General features: G+C 43.5%; 1 protein-coding gene across 1 annotated transcript in view; it reads right to left on the reverse strand.

Moving 5' to 3' along the window:
• Positions 1 to 22,469, reverse strand: part of LOC136673344 (receptor-type tyrosine-protein phosphatase beta-like) — a 58,030-nt gene that overhangs the window by 11,949 nt on the left and 23,612 nt on the right. Inside the window, exons 6-15 of the mRNA XM_066648741.1 lie at positions 13,454 to 13,714; positions 12,423 to 12,689; positions 11,848 to 12,111; positions 10,630 to 10,893; positions 9,790 to 10,053; positions 7,643 to 7,906; positions 7,119 to 7,385; positions 3,838 to 4,101; positions 1,977 to 2,243; positions 1,280 to 1,561 (exon numbers count right to left, since the gene is read on the reverse strand). Coding sequence (XP_066504838.1) covers positions 1,280 to 1,561; positions 1,977 to 2,243; positions 3,838 to 4,101; positions 7,119 to 7,385; positions 7,643 to 7,906; positions 9,790 to 10,053; positions 10,630 to 10,893; positions 11,848 to 12,111; positions 12,423 to 12,689; positions 13,454 to 13,714 — 2,664 coding nt within the window. The remainder of the gene's footprint in view (positions 1 to 1,279; positions 1,562 to 1,976; positions 2,244 to 3,837; positions 4,102 to 7,118; positions 7,386 to 7,642; positions 7,907 to 9,789; positions 10,054 to 10,629; positions 10,894 to 11,847; positions 12,112 to 12,422; positions 12,690 to 13,453; positions 13,715 to 22,469) is intronic.

The following is a 22,469-nucleotide window of genomic DNA, read 5'->3' on the forward strand; positions in this document are numbered from 1 at the left end:
TTGACTTGGACACGACTTGGACTCGAGTTTCAGGACTCGTGAACAACCTTTGTTTAATGTAATTATTATTTTCTTATTGTATATTGTTGGTGTTTGATTAGTGACCTGTGTTCATTTTACTCCCTGCCATGTGCAAAGTAGCACGTGCTCACAGCCACATATATCAGCACTGACCATGGCAGCAGCAAGATCATTCTCTGGAGCTGAGCCTTCTGTTGTTAAATTTGGCTCAAAAGTATAATTCATTATCAATAATTATTGATTCAGTTTTGCTGGATTTTTTTTCCATAATAATAAATGGATTAAGCCTAAAGGCTGCATATTTATTTGGAATGATCTGGTTAATATAACCAACTTCTGTTTAATTCTTACTATGCTGTCTGCAGCCAAGCACAACCTACCAAATTAGAGGTACTATATTTATATTCTTGCTTGGTGCTTATTAGAAATAAACAGCCCGCTTTAAAATACATTAACAATAAATGAATGTCCACTTGCTGTGGCATAGCCCAAAGCCTGGTCCAAAGCCCCCTCAGCCAAGCGATTACTCTCAGCATCAGTGTTCACACATGAAGACACTCTCTGTGATTGTTCCACAGTTCCATGAGCCGAACTTGGAGCCAGAGTTCAGGTGGTGTAGGCTGGCTGCAGATATATTTAGTAGGTGTAGCTGGTGTGTAGATGGACTGGCTGTGGATGTAGTTCATGGTGTAGATGGGCTGGCTGTAGATGTATTTTAGGGTGGGAATGGGCTGGCTGTAGGTGTAGCTTAGGGTGTAGGTGGTGTGTAGGTGGGCTGGCTGTAGGTGTAATTTAGGGTGTGTATGTAGTGTAAGGACCCACTAGTGCAGATGCTGGTATAGATGGGCTGGCTGTAAATGTATTTTAGGGTGGGAATGGGCTGGCTGTAAAAGTATTTTTGGGTGTAAATGGGCTGGCTGTAAAAGTATTTTTGGGTGTAAATGGGCTGGCTGTATTCCAGGTAGGCTCTGGACCCACCGCGACCCTGAATTGGATAAGCGGTTACAGATAATGAATGAATGAATAAATGGGCTGGCTGTAGGTGTAATTTAGGGTGTGTATGTAGTGTAAGGACCCACTGGTGCAGATGCTGGTATAGATGTGCTGGCTAGTATTTTAGGGTGGGAATGGGCTGGCTGTAGGTGTAGATTAGTGTGTGTAGGTGGTGTGTAGATGGGCTTGTAGTAGGTGTAGTTGAAGGTGTAGATGGGCTAGCTGTAGGCGTAGTTCATGGTGTGTATGTAATGTAAGGACTCACTGGTGCGGATGCTGGTGTAGATGGGCTGGCTATAGGCTGTTTCTCCACCCTCACTGCTGATGGTGCGCAGGTTGAAATGGTACAGTCTTCCAGGGTAGAGGCCTTTTAAAAGCCTGCTTCCTGATGTGGGGCTGTGATATGGATTAAAGACTGACAGTCTGTCTTTGGGTGTCCACTGCAGGTCAAAGTCATTGTAGTCAGTCCCCTCAGGAATGCTCCACGTCATCTCCACGGATGTGTTGGTGACTCCTCCACATGAGAATGATGAGGGTGGTTTCGGGGCTGCAGAGAAAATAATCTATTCTTATAAATTATTTTCAAATGAAAGAGTTTTAAATGTTCAATGATCCCTAACACAACACTGCAGTTTCTGTACTCCTGTTTTTTTTTTTACTATGTAACTCTGCTTTTAAAAAAGCAAAAGCTAAAGTTTGGGCTCCATCTCCCCAGCCCCAGTTAAGGCAGGTGTCCTCATCTGAACTCAAACTGTGAAGAACCTGACGAGGCTTAAGGTAGATTCATATTTTCCAGCTTCTAATTTGATATCTATGTTCCACTGAAAATTGTGTTTAAATTGTATACTGTGACCGCTGCACTGTTAAAGGAAGGGTGGGAAACATTCTGGTCAGTTTAAATGTAGGCATCATTGTGCTGAGTGAGTTCTCTTTTGTTTAAATGGGTTTCTGTGTGTCCTGACCTGTCCTGCCTCTGGCAGTGGAGAAGTTGGTGAGCTCTGCACTGTGGGTGCTGAGGACGACGGTGTAGAGGCGCCCAGGGACAAGGCCTGTGAGGACGTGGCCCCTGTTGCTCAGGCCCAGGAACTGCTCGGCTTGCTGGGATTTATCAGGATTGAGGAGGGTCAGTGAGTACCTGCTGACCTCACCATCAGCTTGCTGCCAGCTAACCCACAGAGAGTTGGAACTGTTCCTGCTCTCCACGTGCAGAAATGGAACAGCCGCTGGGACTACACAACATACAAACAAAGAACATTTTTTACATAATTCAGTAGAAGAAAAACACATGTTCAGAAGAGTATTACACGGGTTAACACATCAGAATTCACACACACCAAACACCAGCCACAAACTGAATGGACATACGGAGGTATGAAATATTTAGGCACCCCTGATAATTATCATGATTTTCCTTTATAAATCATTGGTGGTTCGGATCAGCAATTTCAGTTAAATATATCATATAGCAGACGAACAGTGATATTGGATTCACCTGTGTATGTAGGTCAAGGGCCAATGAGCTTACAAAACTAATTTTGTGTTCCAATAATTAGTGCTAAAGTTATTCAAATCAGGGTGCCCAAATTAATGCACCTGCCTAATTTTGTTTAAATAATTATTGCACACTTTCTGTACATCCTATAAACTTCATTTCAGTTCTCAGATATCACTGTGATATTCGTCTGCTATATTGCTGATCCGAACAACCAATTATCTATAAAGGAAAATCCTGAAAATGATCAGGGGTGCCCACAATTTTCATACCACTGTAAGTCTGATTCAGGCAGAACATAAAATAAACATTTATCTCAGACCTTTGAGAGGCATATTGACCACTGCTGCAGTGTCCTTCCCTCAGATCATACATTTAACTTTGCTGTATTTGCTACTGACTACAAAATGTCCCTCAGGGTTAATAAAGTCTTTATCTATCCATCAACCCATAGCTTAGAGTCTGGAGAACACATTGTCCCCTTTAGCGCCTCCTACAGATTTAAAACAAAACCACACATCTGCTCACATACTTCACAGTGGGGATGATGTGCTGTTCTGCTTTCTTTGTGTCTAAGCCAAACACTTCTCCGGTGCTTGTTGTCATCTCTAGTTTGGTCTCATCTAACCCCAGAACACAGTCCCACTCAGATTCCCATTTATTCTGCTATTCACAGCAGAAGCATTAATCTGGCCATCCCTCCCAAAACCCATTAAGGTTATGAAGACAGAGTCTGTTGTAGTTTCTGAGATGCTCTGCTGGACTTGTGTCCTTGGATATAGCCTTTTGTTCAGGCGTATGTTTGGAGCGTGACAGTTGGATGTGTTGAGAAGGAAAACCTTTTAAGAGGAATTTCACAAAAATTGTAGAATGCAACCATCATCAATTTGGCAACCTGGAACATTAAATTAAGCATCTAGCATTACATAGAAATACCTTATTAGCTACATAGCAACACCATAACCACTGTCCACAGACCAATTGTGGTCTGGTGATATTTTAATTTGGAGGGATGTATTCGTCTGAGGAACGGTTATATGACAGTTATATCACAGTTGAGTCATATATTCTCTGTTCTGCGATGTGGTTAATGCCTGGGTAATGCTTCGAAACCTCTATTTTTTTGGATTCTGGGCAAAGTCACTAATTGTTTGGGTTAGCGTTTATTGTAACTATGGTCAGGGTTAGGTTTTGGATTAATTTAATTGTTGATTAAGGACACAGCCTCAAACCCAGGTGTAACAGGATGTGAGCCGTTTCATCCCCAGGTCCCATTTAACATCACTGATAATTTCCTGTTTATCAGAGGTTGATCTTCAGGTAAGACTCACCTGTCCTGGTCCAGATAGTGGACTCATTAGTATTCTGCCCACTGTGGGTCAGAACCAAAGCTCTGTAGGCCATGCCAGGAGTTAGACCACTGAAAGAACAGCTCAGCATGGACACCCCTCCAATCTGTTGGTCTTGCAGTACTGCAGAATTTGTATATAGTTGGACCTCAAAGGAATCAAACTCCCCCTCAGGAGCAGACCAACGCAGAGCTACAGAACTGGATGAGCTGCTCTGAACACACAGGTCAGAAACAGAGGCTGGACCTGCAATGCACACACACACAAGCACAGATTACTTATGTTTAACTGAGTCTAAAATAACTCTAAATATGCCCCCAGTCATCAGTGTGTGGAAATAAGTAAATATTTCCTATAATAAATATTTCATTAAAAATAGATAGGTGTTGGGGTTTCCAGGACCCCTGCTAAGGTTATGGGTGCTAGTAAGAGTTGGAATTATTAACCCATTCTCTGTGTTTCTTAACAGGCATCAGAAATTGACCCAAGTTTCTGTGCTGGACCTGAATCTGATGTGTGTGTAGAACAGTGTGGAACTGACTGAAATAGGCCCTGGAATTGCAGAAGTGGGCCAAGGGTTAAGCCCCTAAGGGAATTAGTTGCTTGAACAAGTAATGTGCCAATCATTGCAGGATGAAAGGCTGGATGAAGACCAACAGCTCCCACAATGGCAGCTTTTGGTCAAGTGATACTATGTGTTTACCTCCTATGAGTAAGAATAATGGTGCACTGATGTGTTTACACATTGGATCCCTGTTATTGATGCAGCTTCTGTTCAGAAAAGGTATAGGTCAGTGCGCCAACCCAAGAATACAACATTACCAGTTTGACTCACACAGAGAGGGATTCCACTCTGGATCAGGCAAGTGGATACTGGCAGTTAAAGATGGATGAGCTTGATTGTGAAAAGATGGCATTTACCATGTCCTTTAGCTTTATAAGTGGGAGAAGTTGCCCTTTGGCCTTATGGCAATGCCCCACTTTTCATAGATTAAAGGCTACATGGGCGATACTGGAGGACTACTGTTCTCACAGCAAAACAAACTCCTCCCTGTTGATTGTGTTCATTCAAAAGCTCCACATCATTTAAGATAAAATGGTGTGTTTGTGTAAGAAATTGAGTCTATCATGTATGTGGCTGAAACAAAATTTGTCTGTAAGTCTACTGTCTGAATTACAGACGATGCCCATTTGTAACTCGAGCTGTTTTTTTTGTATCACTTTTGTAGGGTGTCTATTTTCATGCAGTTAGCATTCTTTCAATTTGTAAAGTCAATTCCACCTTAAGTAATCTGTTACAAAAAGAAAAAAATGCCAAACCCACCCACATACGAAGAAGAAATAAAACAACATCATTATATTTTTTCATGGCTTTCAAAATGCACGTGTCTCCTCTGCCTGACTGAATTCACTTTAGAATAGTTTGATGACGGTGGCATGGTGCTTCAACAATAGTGTCAGTGTTGCATAGCTCCAGTGACTGGCCTTGTGGGTTTGATCCATGCTCCAGGGGACTGTCTGTGTGGAGTTGGTGTTACTCCCCATGTCCGTATGGGCTCTCTACAGTTTCCTCTCACAGTCCTGAACTGGACAAGTGATTACAGATAATGGATTAATTAATGTTTGGATAATCTGGTCATTTTTGTGATGTGGGGGGGGCATAAAGCATGTAAAAGCTTATGCCAGCAGAATTTTGTATCCAGTGGAGTGGAATGATGTGGTATGCAAAGGTAGCTGTGATTTCAGACCAAACAAATTATGTTGGTCCATCAAAATACTGTCAAATTGAAGATGTTAAACAGAGGTGGGTGGCTCAGCTGGCTAATTATTAACAAGGTCACAACAAGCCCTCAAGACTCCTTATAGCAGCTGATGATGATGCCACCCAAAGAGTACCTTCTCATGGAGCCTGTGGATGCATGGTGCAAATGGAAGAAAGTTTCCTGGAACCAGGACTGAAGTCCCTGGGACTGAATAGGGATGAGATCCAAAGCATGGTGAGAGCTACAAGAGGCTGACCCAGATCTCCAGTTTGTTCAAGGGCATGTGGCAAATAATAAATTACCTCCAGCTTAAAAAAGGATACAACAGTCGAGAAATACAGAAAATTATAGATGAGTGGAGTAGATTAACTCTGGAGGATTGGGTTCTGTGTTTGTGAGGTTCAGGACCTCCTAACCAATGATATAGTTGCCCATGTTTGGTTCCCACAGCATTATAGTCCTTCTCTAAATGATGACTAGTTATGGGGAGTGTGGCCATAATGAGTAAAGACAAGATGAGTTCCATACAAGTTTGTATGGAAGTACAAGAATGTCTCAGTCACCATCAACCAAAGATTGATCACAGCTATTGTGTTCCCATTCAGTGATCTACAGATGTAAGGCACTGATGAAAGCATAAAGAAGAAAAATTAACATTTCCAGACTATGTTGAAGAACACTACATACCATGTGGACAGCTAGGGTCACCCACAGTGCTGTTCTGGAATGTATTTATTCAGAGGTGTCCATGGAAGGCAAGATCACATAGAAAATGACCTACTTTGGACACACGATGAGAGTGAATTCACAGAAAAAGGATATGCTACTTAAAATGGTCAACGGTAAAAGGAAACAGGGAGGATCAAAGACCCATGGGCTGGACTCCATCAACAAACATCATGCATCATCGGAAAGAAGCCATGGAGAACAGGGAAGCGTGGGCGGCTGGCTTAAGAGTGTACAAGAAACAAAACATTTACATTTATGGCATTTTGGCAGACACTCTTATCCAAAGCGACTTACGAGGTTACTGATATTACAGGTAGGCCAAAGCAGTGTCAGGAGTCTTGCTCATGGACTCTTACTGCTGTAGAACAGACTCTCGAACCCAAGTCTCTCACATGGGAGCCAAAGATGTTACCACGGTACCACACCAACCACACAACCGAATGGCTGGAGAGAACAAAATCTGTAACATCTCAGGTGCCCCTCTCAGTGTATTACTCTAAATCTGGCTACATCCCTGAGGTATAAATATTGTTAAATTGAGGTTGCCATGACATTTTATCATCAGCATCAAAATTCTACACATTTACACAAAGAGTATCTCTCTGAAGTGCTCTGAAAAATATCAAAAACAAATAATACAGCACTTATTTCCCAACACAAAAGGCTATTTGAATAATTTAATGTTTGAATAATTGAATAATTTGCACAAACATAGTGAGCATTAGCTATTAGCTAAATCAGTTAAAGATTTTTAACAGTGATAATTCGTACATGTGCGAGTCTCGATGACAGATGCTTTACTCCAAACTCCTCCACTGAGTGAGTGGATGATCACACGGTACTTTTTCCCTGGAGTGAGGTTTGTGTAAGCATGCTGCAGAGAGTTTAACGGTTTAGAACTGTTCTCCAACACAGAACCTCTCTCATCCTGCAGCTGCACACGGAACCCATCACACACTCCAGGACCTGCTCTCCAGCTCAGATGCACACTGCAAACACTGACAGTATCAACCTGCAGAGACAGCACAGAGGAGGGGACTGAGAGAGAGAGAGAGATAGAGAGAGAGTGTGAAAATTATTATTACATCACATTAAACTCTAATAAACAGGATCAGGGGTGCTCTGTCATTGTTTCTCACAGTCTATTTGTTACTGTATAGGGCTACACTAGTGTAGGCTGAATGAGTGGGGAGAAGAAGTATATCAGTAGTGTCATTGACTTGTGTTGTAAACTGATGAAAGTCTTCAGTACACAGGGAGTGAAACTGAAGTAGACCCATGCTGTGGTGCTGTACCTGTGCGTGTGGTTGCCGTGTTATTATTGACCAGCAGTCCACTAACGGACTGGATGGTGACGTTGTACTGTTGTCCTGGCACAAGCGAGTGGAAGTTGATTTCATTTACATGTTTCGGGATGGGCTTCAGGTTATGTTCCTGGTCTAGACCAGACAGAGAAACAAAGTAACTGTCCACATCTCCCTGACCCGGAGTCCAGCTGACCCGAACGCTGCTGCTCTGGCCCTCGTTGCTGATGTGGATATTCTTTACTTTACTGGGAACTGAAGACAACACACAGAACAGAGATTCTTCTCAGTGCACAGAGATGAATGACCACTGATTTTGAACATAATGACTTTTATTTAAAAATAAAAGCACCCCGAGACCTTAAAGTTCACAGTTTTTAACTAAATGTCTGTCAGCATTTTTGGAGCTGAATTCAGTCAGGCCACCCTGGCCTTCACGTGACTTGTACTGATAAATATGTAACTGAACAGTCATTCTTGTGGGTGCAGAATATACACCCTTCTCTTTAGAAGCACTCGAGAGTGATTTAGAGTCATGAGTGACATCCTGTTTGAACAGCAGCTTAAAATGTGATCTTTTATGTTTCATGCAACATTTTATGTCACGTGCCTCATAAAGGACAAAAGGGTTTCTCCTGCATCTGAAAATGTAGAACATAGATTTTGCAAGTACAGACCATGCCCATAAAGGCTGAAAAGGCCTTTGTGAACTAAAAAGGGGATTAATAGCTGCCATGAAAGTTGAAAGGGCAGCATTAATGAATTGAGATGTACTTAGTTTGCAGACATGCCTTGTTCCAGTGGCATAGAAGGAAACAAATAAAAAGTGAGAAATGGAAGGGTGATCTAGAGGAATGACAGGTGAGCCAACTAAGAAGCCCCAAAAGGGGAGCTAATGGTCAGCACAGCAGGAACAGCGAGAAAACCTGAAAGAGACAGAATCCGAATAATGCTGAGGTGCTCAAGCATGGCAGAGTTGCCTATATAATGAAGTGTGAACTGAATTTTAGGAAGACATCCAGGAATGAAGTGAGAGCACAGCTCAAAGTTGGAGGCAGGGGGCAGTGCAGCCGCAAAGCAAGAGGTTGGGACGAAGGTCCACAGCATAAGAGAGGATGGGCTGTAAAGGAAAAAGCAGGGTGCAGCGAGACTGCAAAGACGAGGGGGTTATGACAAAGGTCCACATCAGGATGATCAGCTGTAAAGGAAGAGGCAGTGTGTGGGACATCCACAAAAGGAATGGGATTAGGATGAAGTTCCACAGCAGCACATGAAAACTGGATGAGCTAGAAAGTTAGGGACTGGGAGTCCCACAGCAGCAAAAAGGAGTGTGGGGGTGGGGGTGAGGTGGGATTAAGGGCTACAGCAGCACCTTAAAGCACTTGAAAGCACTTGAGAGCATGAGCTAGAAAACTGGAGAGTGGGAGCAGCACAGCAACAGAGGAAATGGATTGGAACGATGGTCCACAGCAGCCCCGGAAAGGAGTGAGCATAAGCTGCAAGCTGAAGGGGGGAGCAGCATAGCAGCATAGGGGTCATAGTGAGGGCCTGCAGCAGCACCTGAAAAAAGAAAGTGAGGGCTGTAAAGTTAGAAGCTGGGTATGACTGGTATGAAAGGGGAGGGGTGGAATGATGAGATGAGAGCGAATCAATAGTGAAGAAGCCATGCAGTTGAGTGCCCACAGTGCTGCGCCGGAGGCCAGGCCACAGCAGCACCTGTTGAGGGGTACGAGCTGGAAAGTCTGAGGCCTGGAGTGGTGGCTGCTACAGGGGGAGAGGGTGGGATGATGATAAGTAGAGAGAGAAGGAGAGAGGGGGAGAAAGAGAGGGGTTGGATGATAAAGGGAGGGGGGTTAAGGTCCCTTACATGAAGCAGTCCCAGCAGTTCGAGCTGTGGGATGCAGGCATGACAATGGCAGATCAATTTGACTCAATGCAAACCATCATTTGTGATGAATGATGTACAATCTATATATTTGCAAAGGATATTACAAATAAAATATTTAACACATATTTAATCGTGTAAGCATGCAAACACTTTACACTTCTAAAATAACTAACCTTAGCTAACTCTGCACAATGAAAACCAGTAATTCTAATTAGTCAGATGGTTTTAGGTAATTGTGCTGAACTGGTACCTGTCCGGCCTTCGATGAATTGTGTGCTGAGGTTAGGTCCACTAAAAGTTGACACTACAACCTTGTAGAGTCTTCCAGGTGTTAGAGAGGAGAGCATGTAGTGTGTGGTGGTGCTGCTCAGGGTGATGGGGGGAAGGACCTTCATGTCATTAAAGAGAAGTTGAACCTCATAGTGATCCACATCTCCAGGTGCTGACTCCCAGGTTATCTTCAGTTCCTCAGTACTGTGCTCGGCCAGCGTCAGGTTCTGCACCGCGGCAGGCACTGATATAGAGCACAGCAGAACCAGGATTTTAAACATATTAGCTTTGTTATCTGTAAGTTTTAAGGAGAGATCTGAGATCACCTCTTTTTTTATTAAAACGCTTTTTAGTTATACATGTAAACTACATAAGGACTGTTGCCATATGTGTAGGTTTTTTTTTTTACAATGGACACATACCTTTACAGCCAATGTAGGCAGCACAAAGCATAGTACCTATTCTAGTGCTAACAACTGAATGGTCTTGGTGCTGGACAGTGGACAAACTCACCATTTACATTGATTTTGAAATTATGTCATTTTAATTTTAATTACATTTTAATGTAATAATTTAATCAGAGAATGGAGAGGGTTTTTCATGATTGAGAACATGTTTATAGACAATAAAAAAGTAAATCCAAACACCTGTCAAAATGGCAGCGGTATCGACCAATGATTACCACAGCTGCAAACCGATGAAATCTTGATGATGTATTATCACTGACAGCTAAAGACTGGACACTTCTTAAAGTGAAGGAGACCCCTTTAGCCAAGTGTATATTCATTATTCTGTGATGAATCAGCAAGGGTCTACTCACAGGTTTGACCATGGGTGGAGATACTGGACTCAAATTTTCCACTCCAGGTGCTGACAATGACAGTATAGAGTCGCCCAGGTACCAGCCCCCTGAACACACACTGGGTCTGAGAGCGTGGTATAGTCCAGTTCTGATGGAACAGATTGTTGTGTTTGATGGCCACCTGGTAGTAGTCAAAGTCTCCCGGTGCATGGTGCCAGGAGACCTTCAGCGAGTCATCCCTTGCCATGTGGTTTGCTGTCGGTGTCAGAACAGTGGACGGCTCTGTGGTTGGACAAAACAAGCACATCACATCAACAGTGTACAGTTCCACTTTAACTGCGCAAAAAATCTCACTTCATTTTGTGCATATACAAACCCCATTTCAAAAAAGGATCTGTTGCTATTGTCTATTACACCTTATATTTAATTGAAATAGCACAAATATAACATTTTAAATATGGAAACAGACATGTTTAGAAAAGTTTTTTGAATAGTTTAAATAGTTGAACTACAACTCAGAAACATCAAGGGGAAAAATTGAGGAACTCTTGACAGGATTGATTCAGTTTTGCTCTCATATTTAACTTCCTGTTTTTTAAGATGCATTTGAGAGACAATTTCATCTTTATCTATTGTATTAAAAGAGTTTGATAAGGCTTAAATAAATGTGAAAAATTTGTGGAAATCTCATTTCACACTATTCTAAATCATCACAATATGAAAAAGTGAATATAAATGTATTAAAGGAGCATTCAAAAAAAGGGCTGAGTCTTTGCAGCAAAACTTATTACTCATCGATTTATGCTAACTGGCAGGAGAGAATAGTTCAATATTCAAATAAATATTTTTCAGTGCAGGATTGAAAAGAATGTAGGTCTTTTATCATCTAAAATAGTTAATATTTCAGGAAATCAAGAAATAGTAAACCAACAATGGAATATGCACAGGATATAAAATTGTCAGTCTACACTTATAAATATTACCAGATAAATACAATGCCTCTCTCAGACATTCCAATTTACCTGCAGGGTTAGTATGTGTGAATGTGACCACCTGCAACACACACATACACATCTGCTCACTGTACCCACACCTCTCATTACCCAATCAGTGCTTGTTAAACTATGTGCGCATATTACAGACCCCTAGTGGAAATGCTGGTGTCCCAGTGAAGTTTGTGATGTTTCTGATTAAATCGTGAATACTGTAATGGACATGTGGAGAGTGGATGCTTACGGGTTCTCTGCTGGACCACTGTGTGGTTCTCATACATTCCACTGCGCGAGCTGACTGAGATGTTGTAGAGGCGTCCAGACACCAATGACTTGAACACACACTCCCGGCTGGACTTTGAGACGGTCAGAGAGTGTACAGTTCTCTGTCTGTCACTCAGATTCACCAAATAACTGTCCACTTCCCCCTGTGGTGCCCTCCATGACACGCTGAGGAAGTCCGTCCTCCCATTATTACTGACCAACAAATCACGCACCGCAGCAGGCACTGGCACAAGCACAAACACAGACAATTATACATCAGCAACAAACAGTGAGACCACAGACCACCATCAAACAACACATCCTCCTGGACCAAATTTAACAGACTGCCGCATGTTCTAGACACCCTGAGAAATCCAGGAATATTCCTCGTTACAGATTAGTGCAGGAGATGGAGCCGATCAGTGTACATCAATGTGAGTGATGCTGAAGAATGTGCTTCAGTTTGTACCAGAGGAACAGTGAAGGGCATAGAGAGTTTAGCTGTTGCACTGTTTAATGTTCATGAATGCTGTGGATTCTGCGACTGACACTAACCTGTACGCCCCTCAGAAACACTCTGTCTGGAGGTCATGCCGCTGCGCACTGTAGTGACCACCACCTTGTAGAGGGCACCAGATTTCAGAGCATGGAAGTGGTGTGACGTGGACTTGGCAGGAACACTCTCATTCTTGATTATGACACTGTCGTGGATCAGCAGCAGACGATAGGAGTCAATTTTACCTGCTGCTTCCTTCCAGCTCACCTGCAGAGCATCGGTCCAGCCTTCATTACTCACACTCAGCTGATCCACACCTGCTGGGACTAAGCACATACAAACACACACACAAACACTTGAATAACTGAAGTGTGTTAATTGGAAGAACAGGTGCAGTTTAAAGTGATCTCTCCTCACAGATGCCGGGTCAGATCAGTGCCTAATGGGTGGCATCTGTGTTTCAGTGTTAAGAACTCTTTATAATAACACTCTAGACCTAAAGTGTGTATACAATTGTTTTATTTAAGCCATTTTATTGGTTCACATCTTGAAAGGTGAAAGGTCAACTTTAGAGAATTGGAGTGAATTTTCTCCTGTTCTCTTCAGTAAAATGTTGACATTACAATTCAAATTCCATCCTGTGACTCAGAGCAGTAAACAGAGACCCCTTCTACATTCAGTACTATAGTATGTAATTTACAGTAATGTCTGTTTATTAGGAGCAGTAACTTACACTACAGTAGAAAGATTCTACGTAAAGACTCCCCTTAATGGTGGAGCAAGAGTATCAATAAACAATATCACTGTGTGTAAATAGAATATGTCAATGTAAAAATAGATCCTATAAAAATCAGGTCTGAGTGATAAACAAAAATCATAATCAAAAGACTTGTAAACTCAGAAGGAGTGGTGTCACATGGGCAAATGACCTAGTGATGTACTGTCTTTAACTCTGAGAGCATTTGAACCTTTTAGTCACTGTTAAGACAATGCTAGATGTTTATTTAAAAATATTAAAACATTTGTTCTGAAATTAACAGATACATTCAGGAAGCAGCAAGATGTGTATGAGGACAGGTGAGGGACTCACAGGTTTGTGCGGTGATGGAGACAGAGCTGTTGAGTTCTCCACTATGTGTTACCACGGTGACAGTATACAAGTATCCAGGTGTGAGGTCAGTGAAAATGCACCCTTTCACATCTCTGCTTAGGAATTTTCTCTCCACCACTTCATCTTGGTCCCTCAGCTGCACAGTGTAACTTTCATGCTCTCCCACTGGAGGGTGCCACTGAACATGCAGCATTTTCTCTACACTGTTAGAAACCTGCAGCTGCTGAACTGGCCGAGGGGCTGAGACAGAGAGACAGGTACAGAAGTAGAAAAAGAGAGAGACAGAAGGATGGAGAGAAAGGCAAAGGGACAGCAACAAAGAAAACAGATAAAGGCAAAAAAGAGAGACAGAGAGATATAAGATTATAACAACTCATCTCACAAAGTCAAAAAAGCATAACTGAATACACTTGGGTGTCACGGTGGAGCAGCAGGTAATGTCACAGTCATGTAGCTCCAGGGACCTGGAGTGCATAGGTTCAAGTCCCCCTCCGGGTGACTGTCTGTGAGGAGTGTGGTGTGTTCTCCCTGTGTCTGTGTGGATTTCCTCTGGGTGACTGTTTGAGAGGAGTGTGGTGTGTTCTCTCTGTGTCTGCATGGGTTTTCTGCGGGTGACTGTGAGGAGTGTGGTGTGTTCTCCCTGTGTCTGTGTGGGTTTCTTCCGGGTGACTGTCTGTGAGGAGTGTGGTGTGTTCTCCCTGTGTCTGTGTGGGTTTCCTCCAGGTGGGGTGACTGTCTGGGAGGAGTTTGGTGCGCTCTCTCTGTGTCTATGTGGGTTTCCTCTGGGTGACTGTCTGTGAGAGGTTTGGTGTGTTCTCTCTGTGTCTGTGTGGGTTTCCTCCAGGTGCTCCTGTTTTCTCCCACGGTTCAAAACACATGTTAGCAGGTGGATTGGTGACTCAAAAGTGTCCATAGGCATGAGTGTGTGAGTGTGTGTCACACTGTGAAGGACTGGCGCCCCCTCCAGGGTGTGTTCCTACCTTGCGCCCAGTGATTCCTGGTAGGCTCGGGACCCACCGTGACCCTGAACTGGATAAGCAGTTATAGACAATGAATGATTGTATACACTGACCAGTCTACACTGGCCACACTAACTCAGTCACCATCACTCAGAGATTATAGGAAAACACAGTAAACCTGTTGAAAAACAGTTTTGATCCTATTGTAAACCTATGGTAAAACTGTTCTAAAATTTCTGTAAATAAGTTTTTAATGTATTGTAAATGCATTTTAAAACTGTTCGAAAATCTAATTATATCCTCTGACCATCATCATCCAGTTCACTCCAGCTAACCACCATTGTCCATTTCATTCCACTTGACCACCATCGTTCAGTTCACTCCATCTGACCACCATAATCTAATTCACTCCAACTGACCACTGTCATCTACCTTCCGGTTACAAGACCAGTTCCATAACCACCGGGCCATGGCTGCTAGTACAGATCACACCCTTAAAGGCTGAAATGGGGAGGTGAACTCAGAGCCCCAAAGCCCCAACTATTAGAGGAATTCTAGTCAGAGGTAGTTTGGTTGAGGGTTTGGTTGCTGTCCTGGATCATAAGCATGTGACTGAAAAGAGGGATTAGTGAGTCCATAAATTGTCTGCCTTTAATAAACTTGTGCATGACTGAGTGCTGTGTGAGGCAGTAGAGGAATAACATTAGGTTGAATAAATTGAAAGTTCTTTATTGATTATGATGATTATGATATGACAATTGCGCAACGCGATAGAATCTTCAGAGTTCATTTCAAGACGGCTAAGATCATTGGGCCAGCGGGCAGTGGATTAGCAACTGCCATAAAAGTCATTGAATACTACAGGGGCAGCATTAATGAAATTGAGATGTCCTCAGTTGTCAGGTATGCTGTGACAGTACTGCTCCAGTGGCAAAGAGGGAAGCTAAAAGAGGAAGCAAGAAATGGAAGGGTGATCTACAGGGAAGATTGGTGTGCCAAAATAAGCAGCCTAAACAGATGAGGAGATGGTCAGCACTGCAGGAAGTGTGAGACACAGAGAAGGTAACTCATCACATAGGAGTAAACTCTGAAAGAGGCAGAATCCAAATGGAGCTGAGGAGCTTGGCTGTAGTGGCCAGGTAGAAAGATGACTCAAGGATGAAAAGCAGGTGCTAGAGGAGAGGCAGCCTGTGAGAGAGTAAATTGAAATTGAGGAAGACATCCAGGAAAGAGTTGGCATCAGCTGCCTGGAGTGCTGGGCAGGGGGCTGGTCCAAGACTATGCCTGAGGAATGATCATGAGCTGGAAATTAGGTGTTGGGAGCAGTGTGGCTAAATGGGGGGAGGTCAGGTCAAAGACCCACAGCAGCCAGAGAACAGAGTGCGAACTGTAATATAGGAGACAGGGTGTGGTGTGGTCACTAGGGGAGAGACATGGATGAAGGTCCTAAGTAGCACTAGTTGGAAAGTTAGAAGCTGGGAGCAGCATGGCTGCCAAGAGATGACAATTGAAAAGAGATGACAAGAGATGACAAATTAAAGCATGGGACGAAGGTCCACAGGAGTACCTGAGGACAGAGCAAGGGCTGTAAAAGTAGAGGTTGTAAGCAGCATAGACTCAAATGAGAGAGGTCTGTCAAATGTCTGTTGTACGAGAAAGTGCGAGCTGCAAAGCTAGGGCTAGGAGTTGCATAGCAAAGAGGAGAGGCAGGAATAAAGATCCACTGCAGGAGAGAGTTCGAACCATAAAGTAGATGCAGGGTGCTGCATGATTATTAAAGGGAATGCATGAGGACAAAGGTCCACAGCACAAGAGAGGATGGGCTGTAAATGAAGAGGCAGGGTGCAGCAGTGGCGGATGCTGGTCTTTCAAAGAGGAGAAGCTCAGTTTCGGCCTACATCATAAAATGTGTCGGCTTATTTATACGTAAATTCTCCCTTCCGTTCCTTTTTAAGAAAATGCTCTTTGACCCTGTCATACCAACAAGGCGTCTTTTCCAGGGACTTGACTAGTGTCCTCTCAATGGCCAGCAGAGCTAGGCTGCTTAAACAGCCTTGGCCCATGTGAAGTGTGTCCGCCTGTGCTCCCACGGATCTTTACACCAAAGGATCGCTGATTCGCTCATTTCGCTGTCAATCAAAAAGGGATTCAGCCTCAGACAGATCATCCAATCATCATGCAGAAGCTGAGCATCTGAGCCGAGGCCAGCCCACTGCCCCATAGACCACCAGAGACACTGAGTGTCCGATGGGCGGGACAAAGCCCAGCATTTATCCAATGGCTCGTCTCGTTTGGCTGTACTTCGCTGCTTCGCTATTGAACTCTGTGGACGCTCAGCATCCACTCTGTTTAAAGCACTGTTAAACTGCGGGAATGATTGAGAGGAAAGCCGCGTCTTTACCAGTGATAAGAAGCTGATTCTGAACAAAAGTTGACCTAGGGTTAGCAATGGCCAAATGCAGCCCCAAACACAAGGAATAAGGCTGTACACTGACGATGGAGGAGGAGGTGAAATTTCACTCTGTACGCTGGTAGCAGTGGGATCTGATGGGATCTGACATGCCTTGACATTTTAACAAATTTCACATATGACTGAGACAAAATGGCACCAGTGTGTTTGTTGGCTTGGTGTCTCCCTGTTATGCGTTAATTTGTGTTGTGTGTGTTACTTTTCTTTGGTAGTGCTTATAGTGCTCCACTGTTACTTGTTTATGTTTGTCAAATGCTACTCAACATTTGTACCTCTATGGGGGATTCCTCACTCTGAGTTTGTGGCTCCCTGGCTCAGGGAGGTCTGTCACTCTCCCTGCTTTATCAACCAAGGGAAACACTGTAGGAAATGGGGAAAACCAGGAGGTGTTCTAAGGAGAATAAAGAGCAGTTCGGTGGCCAAACTGGGATTTCTGTGGCATGCTCCTACTGAGCTTTTTTGGCCGAAACTCACGAGCAGTATCTCCTCATACCCCTGAACCAGTTTACAACTGGCTGGTGTTTGTGTTTCCAGAACAGTCAACTTTACACTTTTATTCTATGCGGCGAGTTCGGGCAAAAGCAGAGGACTTAACCTGAAGCACACAACACTAATGCTGCCTCACTCTGTGTTGTGGTGGTTTTTAAACAACATTTTTGATGTCAAATTTTAAACCTTGGGATGTTCAAAAGTTTGAAGCACTGGTTTTGAAGGCTCACTCTTTGTTTCCTTTACTCTGTGCAATAGTTTACAGACCTCCTAAACCACACAGATTATATCATTGAATTTTCTTAATTTCTTGCCTTACTGGTACCTATGTGTGATAGAACTTTACTTTTACTTAATATACGTCTGCTGCCCTGCTAAATATCAGGTTAATGATTTTACTCAGCTCTTGGATTCTTTCTTTCCTTCTTTCTTTAATCAACATGTTCATGGGCCAACCCATGTCGAAGGTCATATCCTTGATTTGGCATTTTCAACTGATCAACTGTATCAATATTGACAAATTAATTATTGAAGATGATAATTTTTCTGATCATAGGCCATAGTGTTGTTTAGATCTACTTTTACTGGACATTTCCCTGCTCCTGTTTAGGTTGCCTATGTAGGCATATCAGTCCTTCCATGGCCAGTGACTTTTCCAGGACCTTCTCAGACTCTTTATAGTTACCCACACATGACTTGGATCAGTTTAGTGTTGATGATTTAGATCACTTCATTTTATCAAAATTGTTCAGCTGTCCTTGATTCTTTTGCCCCCTTGAGATTTATATGTTTCAAATCTAAAGTCCAGCCCTGGTTAAATCCAGCGTCTCAGGAAATTACATAACCTTGTAGGAGAGCAGAGAGGAAATGGAAAAAACACAGACTACAAGTAAAACATATTGTAGTCCAGAGTTGCTTACATGACTATCAGCTAGCTGTTAAAGTACAATTAATACTTTACTTAAACCTGCATCCAGATTAGGGTATCCATCTCCTGGCCATTGTAAAGAGTTTTAAAACTTTTTTATTGGTAAGACAGACTTTTAGGTCTCGTATTTCTTACCTGGGGCAAGATTGTTCTCTTCTTCCATCATGCAACTGTGTCTTTAGAGAGTCTGAAACTGTTTCTCTTGCAGAATTTAGAGATTTAGTGCTGAATGTAAAGCCGACAACCGATAGATGTTATGCCCCCCACAGCTTATTAAGGCAACGTTTGATGATTTAGAACCATCTATCTTAAACATCATCAATAATTCTCTAGCTACTGGTATGGTTCCTGCAGTTTTCAAACATGCTGTCAATTTTTAGCTAAATTGCTTGAAAATGTTGTGGCCCTTTTAGGTCCTATTGTCACGCCCTCGTCCTGTCAGGTCTGTTTTCCCCGCCATGTGCTCACATCTGTCTGCTATTGTCCTTGTCTCCGCCCTAGTCCCGCCTTTGTTCCGCCTCCTTGTCTGTGTCTCATTTGTTACCCTGCCCTCTCATTATCTGTCTCAGGTGCATCTCATCTGTGTTTAGTATTTAAGTCCCCTTGTATCACTTCCTCTTGTCGGTCATTCATTCTTGTACTGTTTCGGTCATGTTATCAAGTCTGTCTGTCTCTGCAGTTTCTCCGTCATTGTTTTCCACGTTGTCGTTTCATGTCGTCATTTAATTTCCTCTGTCGTTGTTTCATTATCTCTTTAGTCTGTCTGTCCCGTTTGCCCTGTTTAACTTCCCATGTCCAGTTTAGCCTGCTTGGCTCCCTGTTTGTTGTCTTTCTGTAAAAGTCTGTTTGTTTTGTTATTTTTCATTAATAAAGTACTGTGTTTTAGCGAGTGCGTCCGCATCCGTCAGTCCGCCCCTTCGCATTACCCTGACAGAATGACTGACACATATAAGGACGCAGCTAACACAGACAATCCTTTTGCGAGGTGTGCTATTCACCAGACGCCAATCCGTACAGGCCCCAGAGATCCTGTGGGATGTATGTTTTAAAGGCGGCTGCGGAATGGAGTAGCCGGCTCCAGCACATGCACGACGCGGTTCCTCAGCGCCTTCAAGAGGAGTCGACTCATGTACCGAGTGATTACTCCAGCGTGAATCGAAGGAGCCGGCATAAGAAGCGTGCTGGAGTCTCCTCCTCACTGGTGGATTACCCCCTCAGGTCCGGGGAATTTTTTTTGGGGGGGAGGGGTTAAGGGTGGGGGCTATTAGCCTCCGAACTCAGGACAAGGGAGGTGAGGATCGCCCCACAGGGTCGCACCTCTGGGGGATCCATGTTTAAAGAAATCCCTCAAGAGTGCGCCCATCAGACCCCCTAAACCCTTAACAGCTCCAGTACCGGACGTCGTCACAGGGCCCCCTGCCTCCATGGATGTCGTTGCAGGGCCCCCTGCCTCCGTGGACGTCATCGCAAGGCCCCCTGCTCCCAAGGACGTCCCTGCACTCCCTCCTGACCTCCAGGAGAAGCTTGCAAGCCTCTTGGCACGTCTGGAGGTCTCCGTGAAGGCGGCACCCACCACTCCTGTCTCCGTGAAGGCGGCACCCGCCGCTCCTATCCCCAAGAAGGTGGCTTCCTCAGCCGCTCCTGTCCAAGCAAAGGCAGCTTCCTCAGCCGCTCCTGTCCAAGCGAATGCAGCTTCCTCAGCCGCTCCTGTCCCTGTGACTGTGGCCCCGGCCACTTCGGTTTGTGTCCGTAGATCGGCTCCAAGGTCTTCGGGCCAATCCCCAGAACTGTGCCCAGGCTGGTACCTCGGACAGCCCCACAGACTTTTGCCAGTCCTGGGCACCCTCCAGTTGTTTTGGTTCCCCTGTCTGTTCCTGTCCTGGTTCCTGTCTCTGTCCTCATCCCTGTACCTGTGTCTGCCTTTGTCTCTGTTCCCGTCCCTGTCACTGTGTTCATGTCCCTGTAAATGTCCTGGTCCCTGTTCCCCTGCCAAGTCCTGTCCAGTCAACTGATAATCCAGTCCAGTCCCCTTTTCAGTCTACTGTCTTATCACATGTCCCTTCTCCTGTCTTGTCTCCAGTCCAGTCTCCATTTCAACCCTCTGTCCTGTCTCAAGTCCAGTCTCCTGTCCATTCCCAGCACCCAGTCCCATCACCTGTCCTGCCTCATGTCCAGTGTCCATATCCGTCCAGTGTTTAGTCACTTGTCTTGTCTCCCTTCCGGTCCACAGTCCAACAGTGCACTCTGGGAACATACTAGATTTATCTTATCTAGCTGTATGCCCGGCAAAGTTCACTATCTGCTAGCCATGTGTGAGGCCTCTCCCTCTACCTCTGATTCTTTGACTTCAGCCAGGGTGAATGAGTTTCTTAAACCCTTGACGGGTTGGCTTCTGGGATAGCTAATGTACTGTATTGGTGTTAGTGATACTGTTCTTGCTGTTGTTTTCCACAAAGACTCGCTGAATATTTAATGTCATCATTAAGTTATCATGTCATGCCTTGGTTTTCATCTGTCTGCATGCCTTTGTATTTTTTCCATGATGATCACATTTTTGGCAATGGAACTAATAAGCTTTAACACTTGTGCTCAACTGGATCCTGTAACTCTTAATCTGTGTCACAATCTTGGCTGTGTGCTTTGGATGTTCATATTCCGGTTATCTAGTCACAGAAACTAATTAAGGAATCCAAACGGAATCATGGCATCAACCCTGATCACTTTCACTCTTTTCAGAAATCCAGCACTTACTAATCTACTAGAACATTTTCCTTAAAAATTGACCTTCTGACCTCTATTACTCTCTTGCTCTATTACTAATAAGGTATCACTTATAAATGACTTGATTACTGAGAAATGCATGGGGATTCTCCTTCTCACTGAAACATGGCAACAAGCTGGGGACTTCTTGAATTTAAATGTAATAGTGCCCTTATGCTTGTATATATCTAACTGACAATGCTTTCTGGAAGTATTCCTGATCCCATTCTGTTATTTCCTTGACAGTGGCGTTCCTGTTTGAGGTGCAGTGACGTTTAAGGGCCCGGAGATCACGAGCATCCAGTAGAGTTTTACCGCCTTGACCCTTACGCACAGCAATTGTTCCATATTCTCTGAATCTTTTGATGATGTTATGCACTGTTGATGGTGATAACTTAAAAGTCTTTGCTATTTTACGCTGGGTAACACCATTCTGGTATCGCTGCACTATCTTTCTGTGCAACAATGGTCGAATTGGTGATCCTCTTACCATCTTGGCTTCAGAGAGACACTAACACTCTGAGAAGCTCTTTTATACCCAATCATGTTGTCAATTGACCTAATTAGTGTTAATTGGTCTTCCAGCTGTTCGTTATATGTTCAATTTCCTTTTTCCAGCCACTTATTGCTACTTGTCCCAACTTTTTTGGGATTTGTTGACACTGAAATTTTGAATCAACATATGTTTCCTTTAAAATGTTACATTTACTCAGATTAAACTTTTGTTCTGTCGTCTATGTTCTATTACGAATAAAATATTGACATTTGCCATCTCCACATCATTGCATTCAGTTTTTATTCACAATTTGTATAGTGTCCCATCTTTTTTGGAATCCGGTTTGTAGATACGTTCCTGCTAATCATATGTCTCTATGGTTCACATCAGAGCTTAGAATCATGAAAGTTAAAGCCAGGAGTTTAGAACATCTGTATAAGAAAACTGGTCTCTCTGTCCATTTGCTCTTTTTACAGAGCAAGTATAGTTGCAGTCATTCCTATACTTTTGAAACCTGGGTTGGATCTTCTTTTGTCAGCTACAACCTCTCTCTAATCTCCCTTTATTAGCTAAAGTTATGGAAAGGGTTGTAGTCTCTCAGCTACCAGACTTTATTACTGTTAATAACTTATGGACTATCAATTAAACTGGTAAGTCGTCTCGAGTATATCCAGAATTCATCAGCCATGGTCTCTTACTTACACCAAGTGTAGAGCTCATATGATGCATGTACTTCCATCAGTTGCATTGGCTTCCTATAGAGTTAGGATTAAATATAAAATTCTTCTCTTAACATTTAAAGCTTTACATGGTCTGGCTCCTACATATATCTCTGATCTTATATTTTCCCTCTCGCTGTCTTACATCTTCTAATTCTGGACTTCTTACTGTGC

The sequence above is a fragment of the Hoplias malabaricus genome, chromosome 17 (assembly GCF_029633855.1).
Source record: "Hoplias malabaricus isolate fHopMal1 chromosome 17, fHopMal1.hap1, whole genome shotgun sequence".
In the NCBI taxonomy this organism is placed as follows: domain Eukaryota; kingdom Metazoa; phylum Chordata; class Actinopteri; order Characiformes; family Erythrinidae; genus Hoplias; species Hoplias malabaricus.